Source organism: Indicator indicator, chromosome Z (assembly GCF_027791375.1).
Source record: "Indicator indicator isolate 239-I01 chromosome Z, UM_Iind_1.1, whole genome shotgun sequence".
Lineage (NCBI taxonomy): Eukaryota > Metazoa > Chordata > Aves > Piciformes > Indicatoridae > Indicator > Indicator indicator.
The window spans coordinates 58,816,472-58,835,668 of NC_072053.1; the positions used below are offsets into that span (position 1 = coordinate 58,816,472).

At 37.6% G+C, this 19,197-nt stretch overlaps 1 protein-coding gene across 1 annotated transcript in view; it reads right to left on the reverse strand.

The window, feature by feature from the left end:
- Positions 1–17,298: 17,298 nt before the first annotated feature.
- SPTLC1 (serine palmitoyltransferase long chain base subunit 1) overlaps positions 17,299–19,197 on the reverse strand; it is a 40,208-nt gene continuing 38,309 nt past the window's right edge. The window contains exons 13-15 of the mRNA XM_054397455.1: positions 18,800–18,917; positions 17,864–17,937; positions 17,299–17,392 (exon numbers count right to left, since the gene is read on the reverse strand). Coding sequence (XP_054253430.1) covers positions 17,299–17,392; positions 17,864–17,937; positions 18,800–18,917 — 286 coding nt within the window. The remainder of the gene's footprint in view (positions 17,393–17,863; positions 17,938–18,799; positions 18,918–19,197) is intronic.

Consider the following 19,197-nt stretch of genomic DNA (forward strand, 5'->3'; position numbering starts at 1 on the left):
TGCCTAACAAAAGTAATATAACTAACTTCTACATAAACAAAAACATGCATACTTTCCAAAGGGATTAAACACTACTGTTAATTTTTTAGGGCTATCATATATGGGGATACTTGCTGCAATCAGATGGCACTGAACTTAGAGAAAAAGATATAAAGCCAATTAGCAAAATAATTTCCAATATGTATCTGTTTATTGGGTCATCTTTCACTATTTTCCACTGTGAAAACTATATTTACATTAAATCTCAACAATGTAATTCTTCCATGTAGCTTTATTTGGTCACAGAAACGTTCTAGGAGAGATTTTTCTATCCAAAACACATACACCATAACCTTCACAACCTAGAATATTTAAACTTACTTAAAGATTTACTATCAGTGTTGCTATAATTCAGTATTTAGACAGATCTGTCAGATGTTATGAAGGAGTTCAGATGGACCAGTTCTTTCCCAAGGAGATCTAAAGCTTTCCTGTAAATTACATAGCACAGAGGTGGAAGATGCAAGACTTGAGATTTACCTTATAATAAATACTTTGTACTACATAGGTTACCGGTTCTGAGGTTTTCAAATTCTTGTGGCAACACGAATATATGCAACCTAAAGTTAAAGAAGCTGTGCTAACAACTTTTAGAGGCAAAGTAACACACACAAAAAAAGAAGGGGGTGTGTGGAGATTAACCCTAATTTTACAGGAATTGCATGAGGAACAATTGACAATTCACACCACTTTGATTTTCAGTGTGTGCTTCAGAAGACTGGCCTTCATCTACAAGAAAAAATCCTTCCTTTTCTACTCAAGCAGTGAAGCTTTCTCTGCAAAACTTTACTTGCATTACTTGTAAGATCTGAAGAGCTAAAAAGCGATGTGGAAGCCTAAAGGCACACCCTAACATACAAGACATAATGTTTCCAAACAGGGAAAGAACTACAACAAGACCATTTCAAATAGTAACATGTATTTGGCATTATTTGTAGTGACATTAAGTAAAGGAAATTAAGCCAGCAATATAACATTTAATTATTGAAGTTGTCTGGTGTTGACTCCTTTTGCACATTTAAAGATCATCAAGATCTTAAAGGGTACTCTTAACTGAGGTAGAGCCATCTTTCTTTGAACATCTTTCAAGTGTTCTGTAGTCTAGTAGTCTAGTAGACAGCAACTGGATAACAATTTCCTGGGCAGACCGTGATCCTGTAAAGTTAGTCTTTTATTAACTGCGTTCAGCAGAAGTTTTCTAGTGTCAGCAAGACTACACTCTATCACCAACTGTTGATACATATTCTGCTTCAGAACAGATTGCAGAGCCTTTTGGGGTCCTTGAGAAACAGATAGTTTATTGTCAAAACAAACCATTAAAAAAACCCAACCAACCAACAAAACCAAACAAAAAGACTGTGATCACAATGAAGTGTTACATTCTACCACAATAGACAAATGCTTTTCACTGACATGATATGACTCTATGGAGATGTATACAAAAGGAATATGGTGAACTATAAAACTCAAATATTTTCCTCATTTTAAGCAATGACAAAGATCCTACAGAAACTTTTCAACTTCAGACCTCAAGTCTTTCACTCATTTATTTAAAAAGGAAAAGATGGTCTGTAAAAAAGTAATAATGAAGCAACAATAAGAAAACAATGTATAAACAGTAAAATCAACTGTGCTTTATTTGATGCTTCATTCTCAACCTAGGAAGCCAGCTTCCAAACCACAAGAGGACCAGCAAGATGTAGGGATTCAAGGCTTCTGCTAAAGAAATCCTCCCTCCAGATACTGTGGAGCTCACTCACCTAACATAAGGAGAACACTTACATAACATCACAGTATCACAGTATACCAGAGGTTGGAAGGAACCTCAAGAGATCATTGGGTCCAACCCCCCTGCCAAAGCAGGATCACTTAGGGTAGTCTGCACAGGAATGCATCCGGGTGGGTTTTGAAAGTCTTCAGAGAAGGAGACTCCACAATCCCCAGGGAGTCTGTTCCAGTGCTCTGTTACCTTCACTGTAAAGAAATTTCTCATGTTGAGGTGAAATCTTCTATGTTCTAGTTTGAACCCATTGTTCCTTGTTGTATCACTGTGTACCACCAAAAAGAGCCTGGCCCCCTCCTCCTTACACCCACCCCTCACATATTTATAGACATTGATGAGATCCCCTCTCAGTCTTCTCTTCTCCAGACTAAACAGCCCCAGGGATCTCAGTCTCTCTTCACAGGGGAGATGCTCAAGTCCCCTAATCATCCTCATGGCTCTCCATTGGATTCTCTCCAGCAGGTCTCTGTCTCTCTTGAACTGAGGAGCCCAAAACTGGACACAGTATTTCAGGTGTGGTCTCACCAGGGCAGAGTAGAGAGGTAGAAGAACTTCCCTTGACCTGCTGGACACACCCTTCTTGATACATCCTAGGATCCCATTGGCTCTCTTGGTTACAAAAGCACATTGTTGTTCCATGGAGAACTTGCTGTCCACCAGCACTCCCAAGGTCTTTCTCTGTGGAACTGCTTTCCAGCAGGGGCCCCTGACCTGTACTGGTGCCTATTGTTATTCCTCCCCAGACGTAGGACCTTGCACTTGTCCTTGTTGAACTTCATGAGGTTTTCCTGCACCCAGCTCTCCAGCCTGTCCAGGTCATGCTGGACGGCTGCACAGCCTGACAGGTGTCAGCCAACCCCCCCAGTTTTGTATCATCAGCAAACTTGTCCTCATCCAGGTCGCTGATAAAGATATTGAAAAAAACTGGACCCAGTACCTATCCCTGGGGGACACCACTTGCCACAGGCCTCCAAGCTGACTCTGTGCCATTGATGACAACCCTCTGAACTCTGTTGTGGAGCCAGTTTTCAATCCACCTCACTGACCAACCATCTATGCCACATCTCCTGAGCTTTTCTATGACTATGTTATGGGAACATGGCAGATATTTATTCTTGTGTTAGATAAATGGTGGCATCAGAGCACAAGGTTTCTTAAAAAGAAAACAACAATTTTGTTGGGACTTCACTGATTACAAATCACAGAACTGACCATCAGACAGTAGTATAATGCATAGATCACGCATTTCTGACAGTAGCTTTCTAGGTTTTTTGACTAGTGATCAACACAACACTGTGTGGCAAGAAATGTGTGTCAACTGTTCTTGCTGGAAGACTGCAAAAGTAGTCACTGAATTTAATGATACAGCCTTCATAAGCAGTCATTACTATTTAGAACTGAAAGCCAGTCAAGCACTGCAGTTTGTATTATATGAACAGAATATTCATAAGAATATATAAAACTCACTTCATCTGTCATCCATTCTTCACCAGCAATGCACTTTATCTCACTTCCTTCCTTTGGTAGACCCATGTCATCATTTTTATCCCTAGTACATGACACTTTATATTTCAGTACATCATTCCTTATATCCCAGCTCTCAGCATTCCATTGTCATTTCTGATGGCCTCATTAAATCACTTAAAGATAACTATTGCACCCATAGGACGACAAAATTTGAGATACAACTTCAAAGTCTGTAAAGTATTTCAGAATACTGCTTTGATGAGTCTGAGCAGAGAGTTTAGACAGGGGAGACCTATATGCAATGGGATTATGAGGCTACATGTCTACTGGTTGAATCTTCAGTTTAACAATACTCTACACTCAGACAGGTATTTGACATTCCCAAAATCTACCATCAGACAAATCCTTAAATAAATATACAAGTTAGTATTTGGCATATGCTATCTACTAATGTGATCTGTGTGTATCTCAATGCTGCTATAACTTTGTTTTTTCCATTACAGTTCCTTTTTCAGTTCATGGCCCTCAGAAGGTAGTGATGGAAAAAGCTGTTCTTCAGTTTTCAGGGGGTTTTGGTAATTTTTTCCCCCCCCTCTTTTTTTTCTTTCATATCACAAACACCAGGAAAAAGCTACAATTGAAGCCATACTTTGGGTATAAATAATGACTCAGACAACTGTTTTTTATTTTCATTTTTGTTTTCACTGACTGAGAATGTAAGGAGAACTTTAGTGCTATTGTGCTTTGTTCTTCTCTGTGGAAATGTGTTCTGCATTAAATTGCATGGATAAACTACAACAGTTCCAAATATCACTCCTCAGCTTTTGTATAAAACAAGAGCCAAGAAAAGATAGAAAATGTGGGTTTATGACCAACAGATGGTGTAATTGGTATCATAGATGTTTTTATGTCAAGGGGTCATAGGTTCAGCCTCCATCTGGAACCTTCTCAGATCTGCTGTGTAGCTAAATGATTAAAGAAGTTATATTGGGTCAAAACCACAACCACCTGCTTGAGGGTAAATGTACTGCTTTCTTGATCTAGCTGTTACACTACAGTTGCCTCCCATCTTACAGTTCTCAAGCCAACTAATGCAGTATTTAACACCAATGGCAGTCAACAAAATATTCAACACAAATCTGCTCATACCTTTCAAGACTCCCAGTAACCTGATGAATGTCATAAAAATAAGTTTAGTTTTGCTTACTTGAGTGAAAAACTATTCTAATTCAGACTGATAAATACTTACATGAGGCCAAAATCCAAATGAAAAGGAAACAAGTATGCTGGGCAGGTATTTAGAGATTCAGCTTTGGTCATTGTCCACGATGGTTCACATCTTCCAATCAGAATTACAGACATTTGCGTTTGGATGGTAAAAAGCAACATTAATACTCAACACAGATGGTCTTAGCTAGTTTCTGGATTAGAATCAGAATATCAACAAAAATGCTCTAATCCTACAGTATTTGGGCTACATATCACAGTATCACAGTATATCAGTGGTAACCACCTATGGTTTACCTGGCTATGAGAGGGTACCCAGACAGATCACGACGACTAATTTATGCACATGAGGCCACCACTTTATTTCCCTTATAGTGTACTAGCAGTAATTAATGCCTCAAGTCAGTGAAACCATGACTTCAGTGGAAACCAGAACTCCCAGAATGCAGAGATTTTATGCACTCTCAGTATTCTCATTATGTGATGCAATGAACTTGCCTAGGATATGTTATGATTTAGGTGCTCTCTATAGTATTGATACCAGAAAGCTTACTTGGCTAACACTGGAAACAAGTAAAACGTTTCTGTATGATAAAAATACCTATGCAAATTACCACAGTTTCACACAATTAAGGCACCCTGCTACTCTTTGCAAGCACTGGATAGCAGACCCCTATGCTAGACAGGAACAGTAGTCTAGGATCCGAATTTTAAGGATAACGACACAGGTATGAGTCAAATGCCTTCCATTATCGCATTTCAGGTGCTCATACATAAATCCATTTAGGTCAAACTCTTTCAAAAAACGTACCCCTATATTGTGTTATAAGGATTCTTCCATGCTAATGAAGAACTCAGTATTTATTGGTACTTCAAGCTTTAACACAAATTAAAAACTGGTATTAGATTGGTTTGTTTTCAAAATTTAAACACAAACCCTGTAATTTTAAGTGAACAGAACTATGAAGAAAACAACCTGTTGTTACTAGCTTTATGGTGTAGCTTAAAGGAAATCAAGAGTTAGTTGGGTATAACCACAAGAAAAGTCCTGCAAAGGCTAGAGTGTCCCAGGGGGGTGGGCAGTTAGTCCCAGGATATTGTAGTCTGTTATTCGAATCCATTTTCCTGTATTTCTCTATTTAAGGGAGTATACAGCCAAGTCTTTCTCTCTTCTCTCCAGTCGGGATGCGTGTGCTCTTATGTTTTGTGGAGGAGAGCTTTTCTCTTGGCCTTGGCTGGCTGCGGATTTCCAGCTATGCAACCGGGGCTGTCAAAGCCTGTGGAGGGCCCGAGCCTGGGGTGGGGGCAGTTTGGCCTGCTCCTGCGCCTGCTGAGGCTGAGTGGGATAGAGACTTCTGAAAGGCTCTGGAAGGTTTTGGGCTGGTAGGCCCAAATATATTACTTTTACCAGAATGCCTTTTGTATGTATTTGTAAATAGAATTTCCGTTTAAACTTCCAATGCAGTGTGGAGTATTTTTGTTTTACTCCTTGGAAGCGGCAGAACTTTTCTGTCCTTTTGTCCAGGGCAGCTCGTGGCTCAAAACTAGGACACTTTAAAAGTTTGTCTTTTCCTGTATGACTTAACTGATAGCCTGATAGATCTCTGCAATGAACTTCACCAAAGATTTTCCCTGCCCATGGCAGGGGGGTTGGAACTAGATGATCCTTGTGGTCCCTTCCAACCCTGACTGATTCTATGATTCTATTTCTCTGGCAAGTCTACATACCTGACGCCAAGCTTCAAAACTAGAAATCGAAGCTGTTGCTAACATGCAAGATCCTGTGCTTATTTTTGCAGATCTCTGTACAAGATATACATGTCTTCAGAAAGCAGTTGCTTATTCATGGCAGGTGAAGTTTAAACTGCACTTTCTTCAATGCCAAACATGTTTTTGCACAGAGGATCATTTGTATTGTAGGAAAAACTTGAGATACAAGTAAGTAAAAAAAGGTGCACTTTCTCCCTCATATGCACACACACAAGAGTGCATTTCTATTTATTTTTTACTAGAAGCAGTGAAAGTATTTCTTTTAATTAAGGAAACATTCCTTCTGATGCAGAGCACTTTTCCTAATTGCCTGTACTATGTGAAGTATAACAAACACCACATCAATGCAATAAGATATATTCCCATTCCAGTCATCTCTGAATAGCTGAGATGTTTCAAGTGGATTTATGAAAATGAGTAATTTTAGACCACACCAAAATATTTATACTAGCTGCCAAGCACATTGCTTAGGCATTTTGAGTGCCTGTAAGTGGGAAATATCATCAACAGCAGGCAAGAAAACAAGTTCATTAAAGTATTTCTATGTAAATTCACGTAACCTGTCTTCACGTGCATATTATATCCCTGCTCAGGAGCATCCCATAGCTTCACAGAGTTCTTGGGGAAAAAAAAAATCCATATTGAAAACATTTTACAAAAATAAATAGAGAACCACAAATAATAAGGGCATCATACATCCTGAGATTGTACTACTGTGAAACACAGCACTTGGAGTTATCCGTTAGTCTAGAGGTTGCTGCTGCAGTTGTCATCTACAACACAGATGTTTCAAACTTCTCTCTTTATCACTACTGCCTAGCAAAAGCTATACTGAGATGAACATGAGACTCCTCCTATATTTGTCTCCTCAAATCAATCAATACTACCTTAACAGATGATAAACAAACACAAACATGTGCACTAGCATCTTAAGTCTCTTTTGAGGCTACACTTGATTTCTGGAAGTAAAGGGATCTGTCAGTTCCTTTAGTCACCTAGTAAGATACTCAAATGCTAAACAGATTGGGGTGGGGAGGGGGGGGACTTCCAGTGTGGAGGGACTTGTGGTGTCAGGGGCTTCAAATGCTAAACAGATGCTGCCATTTTTCCACCTACAACAGGAACTCCTTCACCCATGACTTAGCTTACTAAACCTTTCTTCTGCCCTGCTGGCTGCACAAAGATTATGTGACCAAAGCACTCCACACATGTTGAACTTGGTTTTATAAGGGCTGAAGTAGTCAAAACTTACTAGAGCCTTGCCATTTGATACCATCTCTTACCTCTGCTTCAGTTAAGAAGTTCGGGGGTTTATCGTTTGTTTGTGTGGTTTTTTGTCACCTAGCTGTTTCAACTCTCTCTTTAGCCCTGCAATATCAAATGCATTTATATAAAGATGTGTGTATATATAATAAATTCCTTTTGTTATCACACATCAAATTATTCCCTCAGGTTGCAAAGGGTATATATAACATCATTCATTTGCTATGCTTCTGTATGGTTTTGTGGTGGCAATTAATTTTGCTGTGACATAAGTTGCTGGGTTTTTTTGCAAACAGTTTCTAATATAAAGCAAATTCCAGTACTCAGAACTGTGGGAGTAAATGGGTTCCTCGGCCCAGAGGAGATAATCCTTGATGAAACAAAGTTATGTCTTTGAGATAAGCACAAATGCTGTATGAGGGGATTTCCAATGGGAAACAGAATGTTGGTCAACCTCCAGCAGCTAAAAGAAAAGAGAACTGTGCGCAGTAGCAGCAGACCAATCACTGATAGCAGTAGAGCATGTGAACTGAAGGCTTTACCCTATCAGATATGTGCTGATAGTGTGTAGCTTAGCAGAAATAGTATACAAGCACAAAGAATGTAACAATAAAGGTCTCTGACCTGCACAAAGTCAGAGTGCGTGATCAATCGCCGCATAATGGCACCCAAACAGGGACAGAATCACGGAAGGAGAGCGACTGGTGGTGAGGCCCAGCTGAACTAAGGAAACAGTGGTGTGTGAGAGCTGAACTAAGAAAGCAGCAGTGTGCGAGAGCTGCAACGTCTGGACGAATAATCACCTGGAGCAAGGTGAGCGGCTGGGAATGGGGACAATGGGGTCTAACATGTCCTCAGTAGATAAGTCTATCAGCACCTTTGCTTTTCAGCAGATGCTCTTTTCAGCTACTAAGCATCACTCCTCTATCACTAGAAGGAAAATGTATGATCCAGATTGCAAAGAGTTTTATGTGCCTTAAGAAATCCTGCCGTGAGTGATATGCTGACTGCCTGCAGGCATCAACATCCAGAGACTTTGGCAGCAGAGGCTTTTGCAGCTTCTCCCCCAGCCTTTGGTGTTTCGAACAGCACAGCAAGCAGCATGGAGCAGAGGGAGGCAATGGCTCCTGCTCTGGTCATTTCGAGCCTTAGCACAGTGGTGCAGTGGCTTTGGCTGCCAAACCCCTCCCGTAACCCCAGAGGCGTCTTCCGTGGCGGCTTTGGTGGATCCCACCGCGACGGCTCCCATCGTTCTAGTACATCAAGCAGCGGTAGTTACCAGCCCTTGATTCTTTAAAGACACCACGCTATTTTTTCATCACCCAGAAACTAGTGAAAAAGCAACTTTGGAGCAGAAAGCAGTACTCATGCATTTGGAACTTCCGTTCTAAAGCTTGAAAATCTGCACATTTCTGAAGACAACAGCTTGCAAACAATGGAAGAAGAGTCCTTTTTCTACTGCTGTTTGCAGCTTTCCCCCCTCCTTCACCTCCCCTCCTTTTCTGCTCTCTCGCCTTTGCTTGCAGTCTTTTGCAGTTTTGCAGAAGCTGTGTATAAGATTTAAAGTAGCAGTGCTACATTTTATTAAGAAAGATATTTCAACATTTTGTAGGTGCAAACCTGATATGGATAATGATTTTAGCATTATTTCTGATTATAAAGGATCTTGGAGATTTGTTATTTTAATGTTTGTAGTAGTTAAATTTTATGGTAAGCATAATGAATAATGAGCACTTATAAGTATTTAGTAATTGTGATATGTTAAATAATAAGCATAATAACATGTAAGTAATAATGAGTAATAGAATAAGTTGTTTTACAGGTTTATAGGCATTTACAAGTTTATAGGTTAAGTCTCTTCTGGTTCGAATCTTCTTTTTTGTGTACCATAGCATTTCGAAAGAGCTCTATCTAATATAAGTAAGGATTATAGCAAATAAGTTTTCATTTTAAAAGCATGCTTTATGTAATGTAATTTTTTTTAAGACATTGATTTGATGGTTTAATTTTAACACCATTCCTAAAGTTTTTGAAAGTTTTTTAGGGATTTTTGGTATTAGCTTAAGTTAGGAGTTTGATATATGGATATTATAATTTTTTTTTGTCTTTTCTTTGTATTCAAAATAGCTTTAAGACAAGGATTATAAAAATATAAAAAACAAACAAAGAAGTTTTGATACATCACACAGAGGTTTAGCCTATGAAAAGGCAGTCTAGGAAAGGGATGCATATTTTATCACCTACAGGATTTAGTGATAACAGCAAGGAAAAGTTAACCCATGTCATGAGCTGGAAAGATCAATTCTGCAACTCAGTGCTGCAAACATCTCAGCAGAAGACAGCACAAGAATCAAAGGATGGGGCAAACAGCAGTGCCCATAAAGCTGAAAATTAGCAGACCTAAGACTGATCACAATGACTGCCATGATAAACTGAGATCAAAAGCATCAATCTGAGGCTGATTGCACAAGGATGTCACCAGAAAACAGCTGAATTAGGACTGGTTATCACAATTGCTTGATTGTCGTGCAATTAGGGAATCTGTTCACACAGATTCATATGTTAACTCGTCAAATTGTCACAGTTAAGTAATAATCTCAAATGGTTAAAGGGAAGGTCAAAATGGATTATAGCGCAAAAGACGTTTTCATTCTATGTTACAAAAATAAAAAGGGGAAATAGCGGGGGTTAATGGGTTCCTCAGCCCAGAGGAGATAAGCCTTGATGAAACAAAGTTATGTCTTTGAGATAAGCACAAATGCTGTATGAGGGGATTTCCAGTGGGAAACAGAATGTTGGTCAACCTCCAGCAGCTAAAAGAGAACTGTGCGCAGTAGCAGCAGACCAATCACTGATAGCAGTAGAGCATGTGAACTGAAGGCTTTACCCTATCAGATATGTGCTGATAGTGTGTAGCTTAGCAGAAATAGCATACAAGCACAAAGAATGTAATAATAAAGGTCTGTGATCTGCGCAAAATTGAATTCTGTAATCAATTGCCACACAGAACCAAGCTCACCCTTCTTCAATGTGCACTCTTAGTCTGTAGACTTGGGTGGACCAAGAGGCAAGTCACAGTACTAGTAATGATTCTGTAACATTACTAACAACAGCTAGTATCTTGCAAGTCCATTTTTCCCATTGTAGCATTTGCATACTTTTATCTTGATACTCCTAACCAGCACTTAATAAGCAATTTGTTTCACGTTCAAAGTGAGGATGCCTCAAATACTCCAAGTTCCACTTTTGTAAAAGCATCACCATCTTGACTACCATAGGATTAAAAAAAGGTTTCCATTTTTGACCTGCAGCTCCAGCATGTCTGATACTGCAGATATGACATCTTACCCACTTAGCTCTATGGTTTCAAATAGTAAAATGTTACTTAAGTAGCCTTCTGTACTTAGAAGTGATCATTGACACTTGCATCATGCATTTCTACAATTCATGCTTCCAATTTATGCTTCAAACCTCAAATATGCATGCATTATGGAATGAAGAGCATTCACTATGCACCAAGGAACAGATGAGCACTGGAACTAGACTGAAATTGAGCCATTACATTTTCACTGGCATCATCTCCTGTAAATTCAGTTCATCTGTGCCATCATACAAACCCCTCGATTTAATTAAATTTTCAGCACACTCCTTGCCTCCCATCAGTCAGACAATGGCAATATGCCTCCACATTTAGCAGATGTGGACATAATCACTAAACCAGGGTCTATAAACACTTTGACTACTTAGTTTTTAAGCCATTAACAATACATTTGTTTTTGGTGGCTACCCTGGAAAATTAAAACAAAACAAAAACAAAAAAACCCAACAACAACAAAACACAAAACAAACCCACAAAACAAACAACAACAAAGAAATCCCACCAAACCAGTAAGATGACTGGAAAACAAAGGTGCAAAAAGTAGCAAAACTTAAAGAAATAGGAAAATAAATTATTTATAAGTTCAGGTCTTTTTAAATCCTTAAAAATGTAAAAATTCTTATTCTCAAGATAGCAATGTACTTTTGAAGCAAAGTATTTAAAATTTGCTTATTAACAGATTTTGAAAACCAGCACATTTCAGTAAAACGGTCTGCACCCAGTCATGTGTATGGCTTAACTTCATCCATACGAGTTCTTTACTTCTTTACCCATGAAAAAGTCAGGAAATTTATTATTGCAAATACCAAACACTGTTTGTTAGCACACCTTTGTGTGTAGCTAGACCAAGAAAAATCTAAGAATGGATCAAAATTATATTGACAGTCTTTCATCAATAAAACATTCTAACCAATCATAAAAAGGAAAGTTGTTACCATCCAGTATTCCATAATATTAGCTACTTTAAAGGCCACTTAAACACTCAAAGATTTTAAACCTAAAGGCTACATACAAAGGTATGGGGTATCACAGTCTGATTAGATTCTGTAACAGAATTTCAGATTCACCACTGACACCAAGGGCAAAACTTTATTAATTACAAACATGATAAACACAACTGAGGCTAGCTTATTTAAAAAAAAAAGTCATCCTGGACAAACTTAAACAAACAAAAAAATTGATCTTTCAGCAATTACAGCCATCTTACATGAAAGAACAGAAAAAGTCCAAATCACTGAAAAAGCATGAAGTCAAACCCACCTCTTGTGATCATATTACATCATCTTTTTATCCTCTCTAGCATCAGTCTAACATATATTTACTGTAATGCACCAAGTATATATTTTCTCTTGGATGCCCCCCAACACCTACTATGACATTCTTTGGTAATCAACAAATGGCTTTCTCCAAAAGAAACCAAGTGCAAGTGTCAAAAATTATTGCCACTTCCTAAGTTATAATCAAAGAATTACAGAATCCTAGAACAGGCTGCTTTGGAAGGGGCTTGAAAGATCATCTGGTCCAACCTTCCAAGGGAGAGTGATCTTAGATGAGATTTACCCACTGACCTGTCCCAGTGATGTCTTGAAAACCTCCTGTGATGAGGTCTCTACACCCCTGGGGAGGTTGTTGTGCAGTCACTGTTCTTCTCACTACAAAAAAATTACTTTATGTCAGGACGAAATGTTTCCCAGTACAACTTGTACCTATTGCCCCTTCCCTTCTCCAAGTGGCTCCTTGTGGAGAGCTCTGTCCTCTTTGAGAATGCCCTTTGAGTACTAGAAAACTGTGATATGGTCCCCCTGAACTTTGTATTCCATAGGGAAAAGACAAGAATGCTTCAGTCTTTCCTCACAGGCCATGTTCTTCAGGTCTTTGCTCATCTTTTTGGCCCTCTTTTGGTCTCCTTCCAGTCTGTCTTTGTCTTTCTGGGATTGTGAGGATCAGAACTGGATACAGTACTATAAGCACAGTCTGACAATTGTCAACTGGAGTGGATGATCACATCTCGATTAGTAATTTTTGGCCTGCATCAAATGTAAATTAACCATTTCCAGTTCTACTTAAAAGTCTTTCTTCTGACCCCAATACTTAGTGTTTTTTGCCAACACTGGATCCCCTGGTGGAAAATGTAGCTGTTATCCAAACGGCATGCAAACTCAGATGGTAACAGGGGCAAATAGAGAAATATAGCAGGGGTATATAGATAACTCTTACCCATACACTACACTGTATTTCCTCTGCAAATGTCTTTTAAAGTTGGGCATGTTTCATTTGGACTCAAAAGTTTGCTGATACATTGGAAATAGTCTATACTGAGTCACAGCAAAACTGTATCTGGCCCAGTGTTTAGTTTCCAACAGCAGTTTTCCTTAAGTATCTACTACCTAATTATTAGAAACTGGTCACACAGAGAATTGTCCTTCCCTGACAGATTCTTACAGCGACTTTTTTTACTTATATTTTGCAGTGACCTAGCACACTCTAGGTAGGAAACTACAATCTGAAAAATCCATTAACAGCAGGACAGAGTAAATTTGTTATCTTATTAGCAGGAAAACTGCCAAAACACCATAAAAACACAAGAAGAAATGTTATCCAGACATTTCCTTTTATTAGGACACTGAAACAGTTTAACATACAAGTGCTTTGTGTCAGTTGCAAATATTTCTTTTAAGGAGTATTTACAGCTCATGTACATTTCTTGAGTCATCTTAAGACAAGAGACACTTGTGGTAGCAACTTCATAGAATCAGTGTCTGCCAACACTCCACAGCCCTGTTTAAAATAATAAAGTCCAGATGGAGTGACAGAAAGGAGACAGTACACCATTCTGTGCAGTGAATGGGATCATATTTCAAAAGTGAATAAAATTTCTTCAAAAATCAAAGTTATTCAGCCATACCTCTCTCTTTCTTAATACTCTCCTTATGCATTTCACCTCCTATCCAAAAATAATTATTACTGTAATAAACAGAAAAGGCATCTGTAGGTTTTTCTACAAAAACAATGAACATACAGAAATAACAAAACCATTTTTTAAAGAATATTTAGTGAAAATACATATGTTTAAAAAGAATACATGTCATGTTGACATGTTTTCTTCAAGCCAAAATACCTTCCAACTATAAATTCTTTCCAGCCCACCCCAGTTCCCACATACTACAAGCAATTGCTTTTGTCAGGACAATTTTGATAAATGGCCACCTTATTACAATTATAATGCATTCCTTCTCAACTCCCAGCTATTGGTCTTCAGTAGAAAAAAAACAAATTTACATTGATTTTTGATGAGTTTATTATCCTGATGCTTCCACTTAGCTGAAACTGTTCCAAATACCTGGCAGGACAAAATACATAAGTTAGATGAATTAAGAACCCAAACATCTATTTTTAATAGACATTTTGAACTTTGGGATAAAGCTCTTGTATGCTTGATTCACTTCCCACTATCCTACTAAGGATATATCCTCCCAGTATTCCATTTATTTGCTAAGACTCCAGCCATATTTCCACATCTGAAGGAATGGATGAAAGAGTACCACCTCAAGCAAAAGCAACCATAAAGCAACTAAACTAGGGTTGCTTTATATATATATATATATATAAAAATATATATAACAGGCTGATATATGTATCAGCCTAGACTACTGAGAACTCAAGCATTTTAACAGGCTTCTGATTTTTTAATGTCAAAAGTTTAACTAGAATCACCTGCTGTCCCTCTACCCCAACTAACATTCTTCCCCTGAGTTATCCTTCCCTTCATTTGCTTGCCATGTCAGAGACAATTACCAAAAAAGCTGAAGAGGGCCAGACATGCTTAAACCAACCAGGGATATCTCTCTCCACCAACTGCATTTCACAGAGCCTATGTACATAACCTGTCAGTAAAACACTTAACAACTTCAGCAGCTATCAGCCATAGGATGTTCACTTCGGTATGATCTAAATGCTTCTTCTCCATACACTTGTAAAAAACAAAAAAAAAACAAAGGCAGTTTTATCAGTTTTAATTCTGGGTATGCGTATCTCAAACGAATCAAGTGACAGCATCTCTTAGCAATATATTAAACTTCTCTTCATCAGAACCACTTAGTCACAGCCTTGAAACTGCCAGAGGTTCCAATCTGCTTACTACTAACTTAGGTGTTACCACTTTTTTCTTAAAACCCAAAACCCAACACAATAATCTATATATCTAAAAATTGTTGCTAGTTCTCTCAGTGCAACAAAAAGTTCCCCCCCATTTGCAGACAACCTAAACCAAGATGCAGGAATTAAACAAAGATTCTACATAACCTATAGTATTTCAACACTAATTGGTGATCTGCTTATCTTCACAAGTTTACCCTGAACTCAAAAACTATTAATTGTGCTGCATTGGATTTCAAATACCTCATTTGTTCCCAGCTTCTCTTCACAGGTTTGAGTTTACTTGATTATTCATATTTCGATTGACAAGCTAAAACAGCTCTCAAGACCAAAGTATAGTGATAAGTTTTAATTTCTGTTTTTTTGTTGTTGTTGTTGGGTTGTTTTTTTCCCCCCCCAATTTCTGCGGGTTTTTAGAAGGTTGATTGTTCTGTACTTTGGTTGCAGCCTCTGAAATGGGAATCAGTGTACTTCCTCCATTTTTGTTCAATTTTTGGCTTCTCACAAGCTTTTTACTCACAGAGAAAAACATAAATGTTAGTGAAACAGGAATACTTTTTCACACTTGGGTGAATATTTCTCTATATTGCACAGAATGATTTGACTATTTCCAACAGTCAAGCAACAATTACAAAAGTGCTCCAATACAACTTTATCAGAATGTATGCAGGTGAGGAGTTTTGAATGCCAGAGCAGATAGTGACTATGAACTGAAGGAAGCAATATAGACTGTGCTCATCTGGTGAATACTTATCGTGCTAAGGTACATGGTTTAGCACCAGACCTGGTAGAGACAGATAATACTTGGACTCTAATGGTCTTTTCCAATTAAAACAATTCTATGATTCTATGATGCAGAATATTCAACAGAACATCACTGATCATGCTATAAAAAAATCTAATTATAAATAAAAATCTGAATCAAACCTGATTAATCTTTTTATTTAAACAATGATGTTTCTCAAAAATAGTCCTGTAGTCCATGTATGGATTGAAAACGAATGACACATAAGTACAAACAACCCAGAACATATACCACGAAGAATATAACATTTTTAAAAAGACATTCTTGAAGCAAAATTCTGAAACACATAGATACATTTTTTTTATTTTATAAAAAGGTACAGCTTACTCTTGTCCTTCCTTACCAGTTTCCTCTGATTTGTGTAATGTGTTCATCTGTGCAATGTCCATCTGTGCTTACTGAAAATCCTGGCAGCATAACCTCCAAATATCCAATTACATAGGGATTTTATATGCACATATTGATTACTATTTCAGTATTATTTATATAATCTAAACTCTTACGAGCTATCTCTGAATCTGCCACTCTAATGTATCACAGGTTAGAGAGAAAACTTAGCACACACAATCTCAGTGCTTCAGAGTAGTCTGAGTCAAGTTAGTTGCTGTTTAAAAACTTTGGTTCACTCTTCACATTGCTTATGACTCCTCTTCAAGACTGGTGCTAAGTCTCCCTGACTGAACATACTGTAATGTAATCACAGCAGTTTCACAATTCAGGTTTCCATTTAGATGTTTTAAAGTTAATAATATGAGAAACCTTACCCATAATATGAAACATGCATAAGGAAGCAAATAGTATTTAATATGAATTTACCTCTTAGATACTGAATTCTCTGGCCAGGCAGTCTTAAAAACTGGCTTCCAAAAATGGTTAGAGATAGTTACAACAAAATAGAATTTAAATTCCTTCTTCAAGTCAATAATAAATGTAACATAACAAAAAATTCTTCCTTAATGTGTAACTCTCTCCCTTTTGGCACTATCTTCATTTGAGGGGTAATTCCTTGAAATTAATTTTAAGTTCTTATATTCTGAGAATATGCAGAGAAAATTATACATTTAGATGTTTTTAGGGAAAACAGAATGTTCCTGTAAGTTTTGGAAAACGTTTAAGCATTTGAAGAAATAAATTTAAAACTTTAAGGTGCAACCTATGAAAGAGTTCTGTATGCAATTTAAAGGAATTCTAGTAAATGGCAGAGTCTGAGTTGCAAGTACACCTTGTCATTAAAAGCTGTTCCAGAATTCACCATTCTTCCCCTCACTGCATTTCCACCATTCTGGAATAAACTTGTCACTCGGTTTAAATGCCATCATTGGAAGAATTTGAATATCTGAAGCGAGGTCACTATACAGTGTGAAACACTTATCCTGATAATTTGGAGAAAGATAAACATAAAATAGCAGTCTAATTCAATACAGACTGTGCAGCTTCCTTCAGAAGGGATGCAGCTTTGTCCAGTTCTTCTTCTGTTTGTTCCACTGTTATCACTACTCGAATACTAGAAAAAGAAAACAAGAACATACATGGTAAACTTTACACCTTGCCTCCAGCTTTAGACTATTCTTGTAATAATTTAAAATCACTATTCTTAGGGAAATTATTATGAATTCCATTCAACCAGAAGCAAGATATGACTAAAAAAAAAAAATTCAGAATACCTTTTTCCTCCCCACTACACACACCACAGAAATTCATTTATAATCTTTTTGACCTGCAGCTCTGCAGCTTATGGAAAAGAGCATGGTACCAGGCAACATGCTGATGACCGAGACTTAGGTAGTTTTGATACAGTTATTTCCAGCAATCAGCACCCTGTAACAGGCACTGAAAATACACCTAAACCCTCAGTCTTTCCTATTTTTACAGGACAAAGTATTAACTCCTATTAACTCAGTATTAACTGAACTATGAAAAGGGTTAGAGAACCATAGCCAATAAAAACCAAGTAGCATATTAACTTTCTACTAACCTGGGTGGAGGAAGACATTTTTCTTCTTTCTCCAGATAGCGAGCCTGAGTTAATGCAATGCCACTGTTCATGCACTACAAATGAAGAAAATACAGCAGCTGTCAATCTGGGAACTTCTGATGGCCTATCTTTTTGATCATCATATATATATATATATAACTTTATGAGTCTGGTGTTAGGATAACTGTTCTTTGCCAAATGGAAGTGGTGCAAAATCATCTGTCATGTTAATATAGCATACACAGAGAACAGGTTAGGGAGTAGCTTTTTTGGCTTTCATCTCCAAGTAATCAGAAAAAAATTCAGTATTAAGTAGGATATTAATTCATATTTAAACATATTTTCAAGGAAATTGACCTTTAGAGTTTCTACTTATTGTGTAGTCTTTTTTTACCTCTGCCTGAAATATTAAACTTCTTCAACCTTCGTGAGGAAGAAAGCGACCAATGTGTATTGAAGATAGAAAGAAATACTACATACAAAAATGAGAACACATAAAAAAGTTCATGGACTCAAACAAGCAAAATTACAGAAAGTTAAACCTCAAATGCTTAAAATACACCACCAGAATTGTTCAAATGGTGGTAGCCTTTATTCTCATGAACATCATAGAAAAGTTTTCTAACCAACTATTTTGTATGCAAATTTGAGTTATGAAATACATAACAGAAAGTAGTTGTTTCCTGAAGTAAAAGATCTATGCTTTTACCCAGTGCTACAGACCTAAACATACTGCAGCAAGAAACTGTTAAAAAATATTCTTTAATATAGCCCTACAGTCAAAGAAACTGAGTTTCTTGCATCATTCTTGCAAGTTATTCCAACAAGTTTCTCAACAACCCTCTGTTCCCATATATATACATGTATGCCCATATGAGTATCTACTATTCACATTCAAAGGAGACATTGTATTTTAACTGTTATGGGCACACTTACATGATCTACAACTCTTTTGAGTAACTTCACATCATCTTCTCGAGATCCACAGCTCTCTTTCAGCTGTAGGTGCAATGCTGGAGAAAAAGATTCTCCCACTACTTTCAAGCCTGAAATCCTAAAACGAATAAAAAGCCTTTAACACACATCCTACTTCACACGTTAGAAGTTCCAAATAGCATTTCCCCTTTCTAGGTGGCAAGTGAGAATAGAGGGGTATTTCACTTCACTAATACTAACGCAGACAAAATACATGTACATTGCAGCTCACAGTGGGTAAACATGAACAAACTTATCAAGCGAGTATCTTTCCCAAGGAGTTTAGAAACTGTAGTTTCAGCAAGTTTGTGTAACAATAATCCTTTCTACAAAAGGATTCAGAAATTTTGAAAGGATCC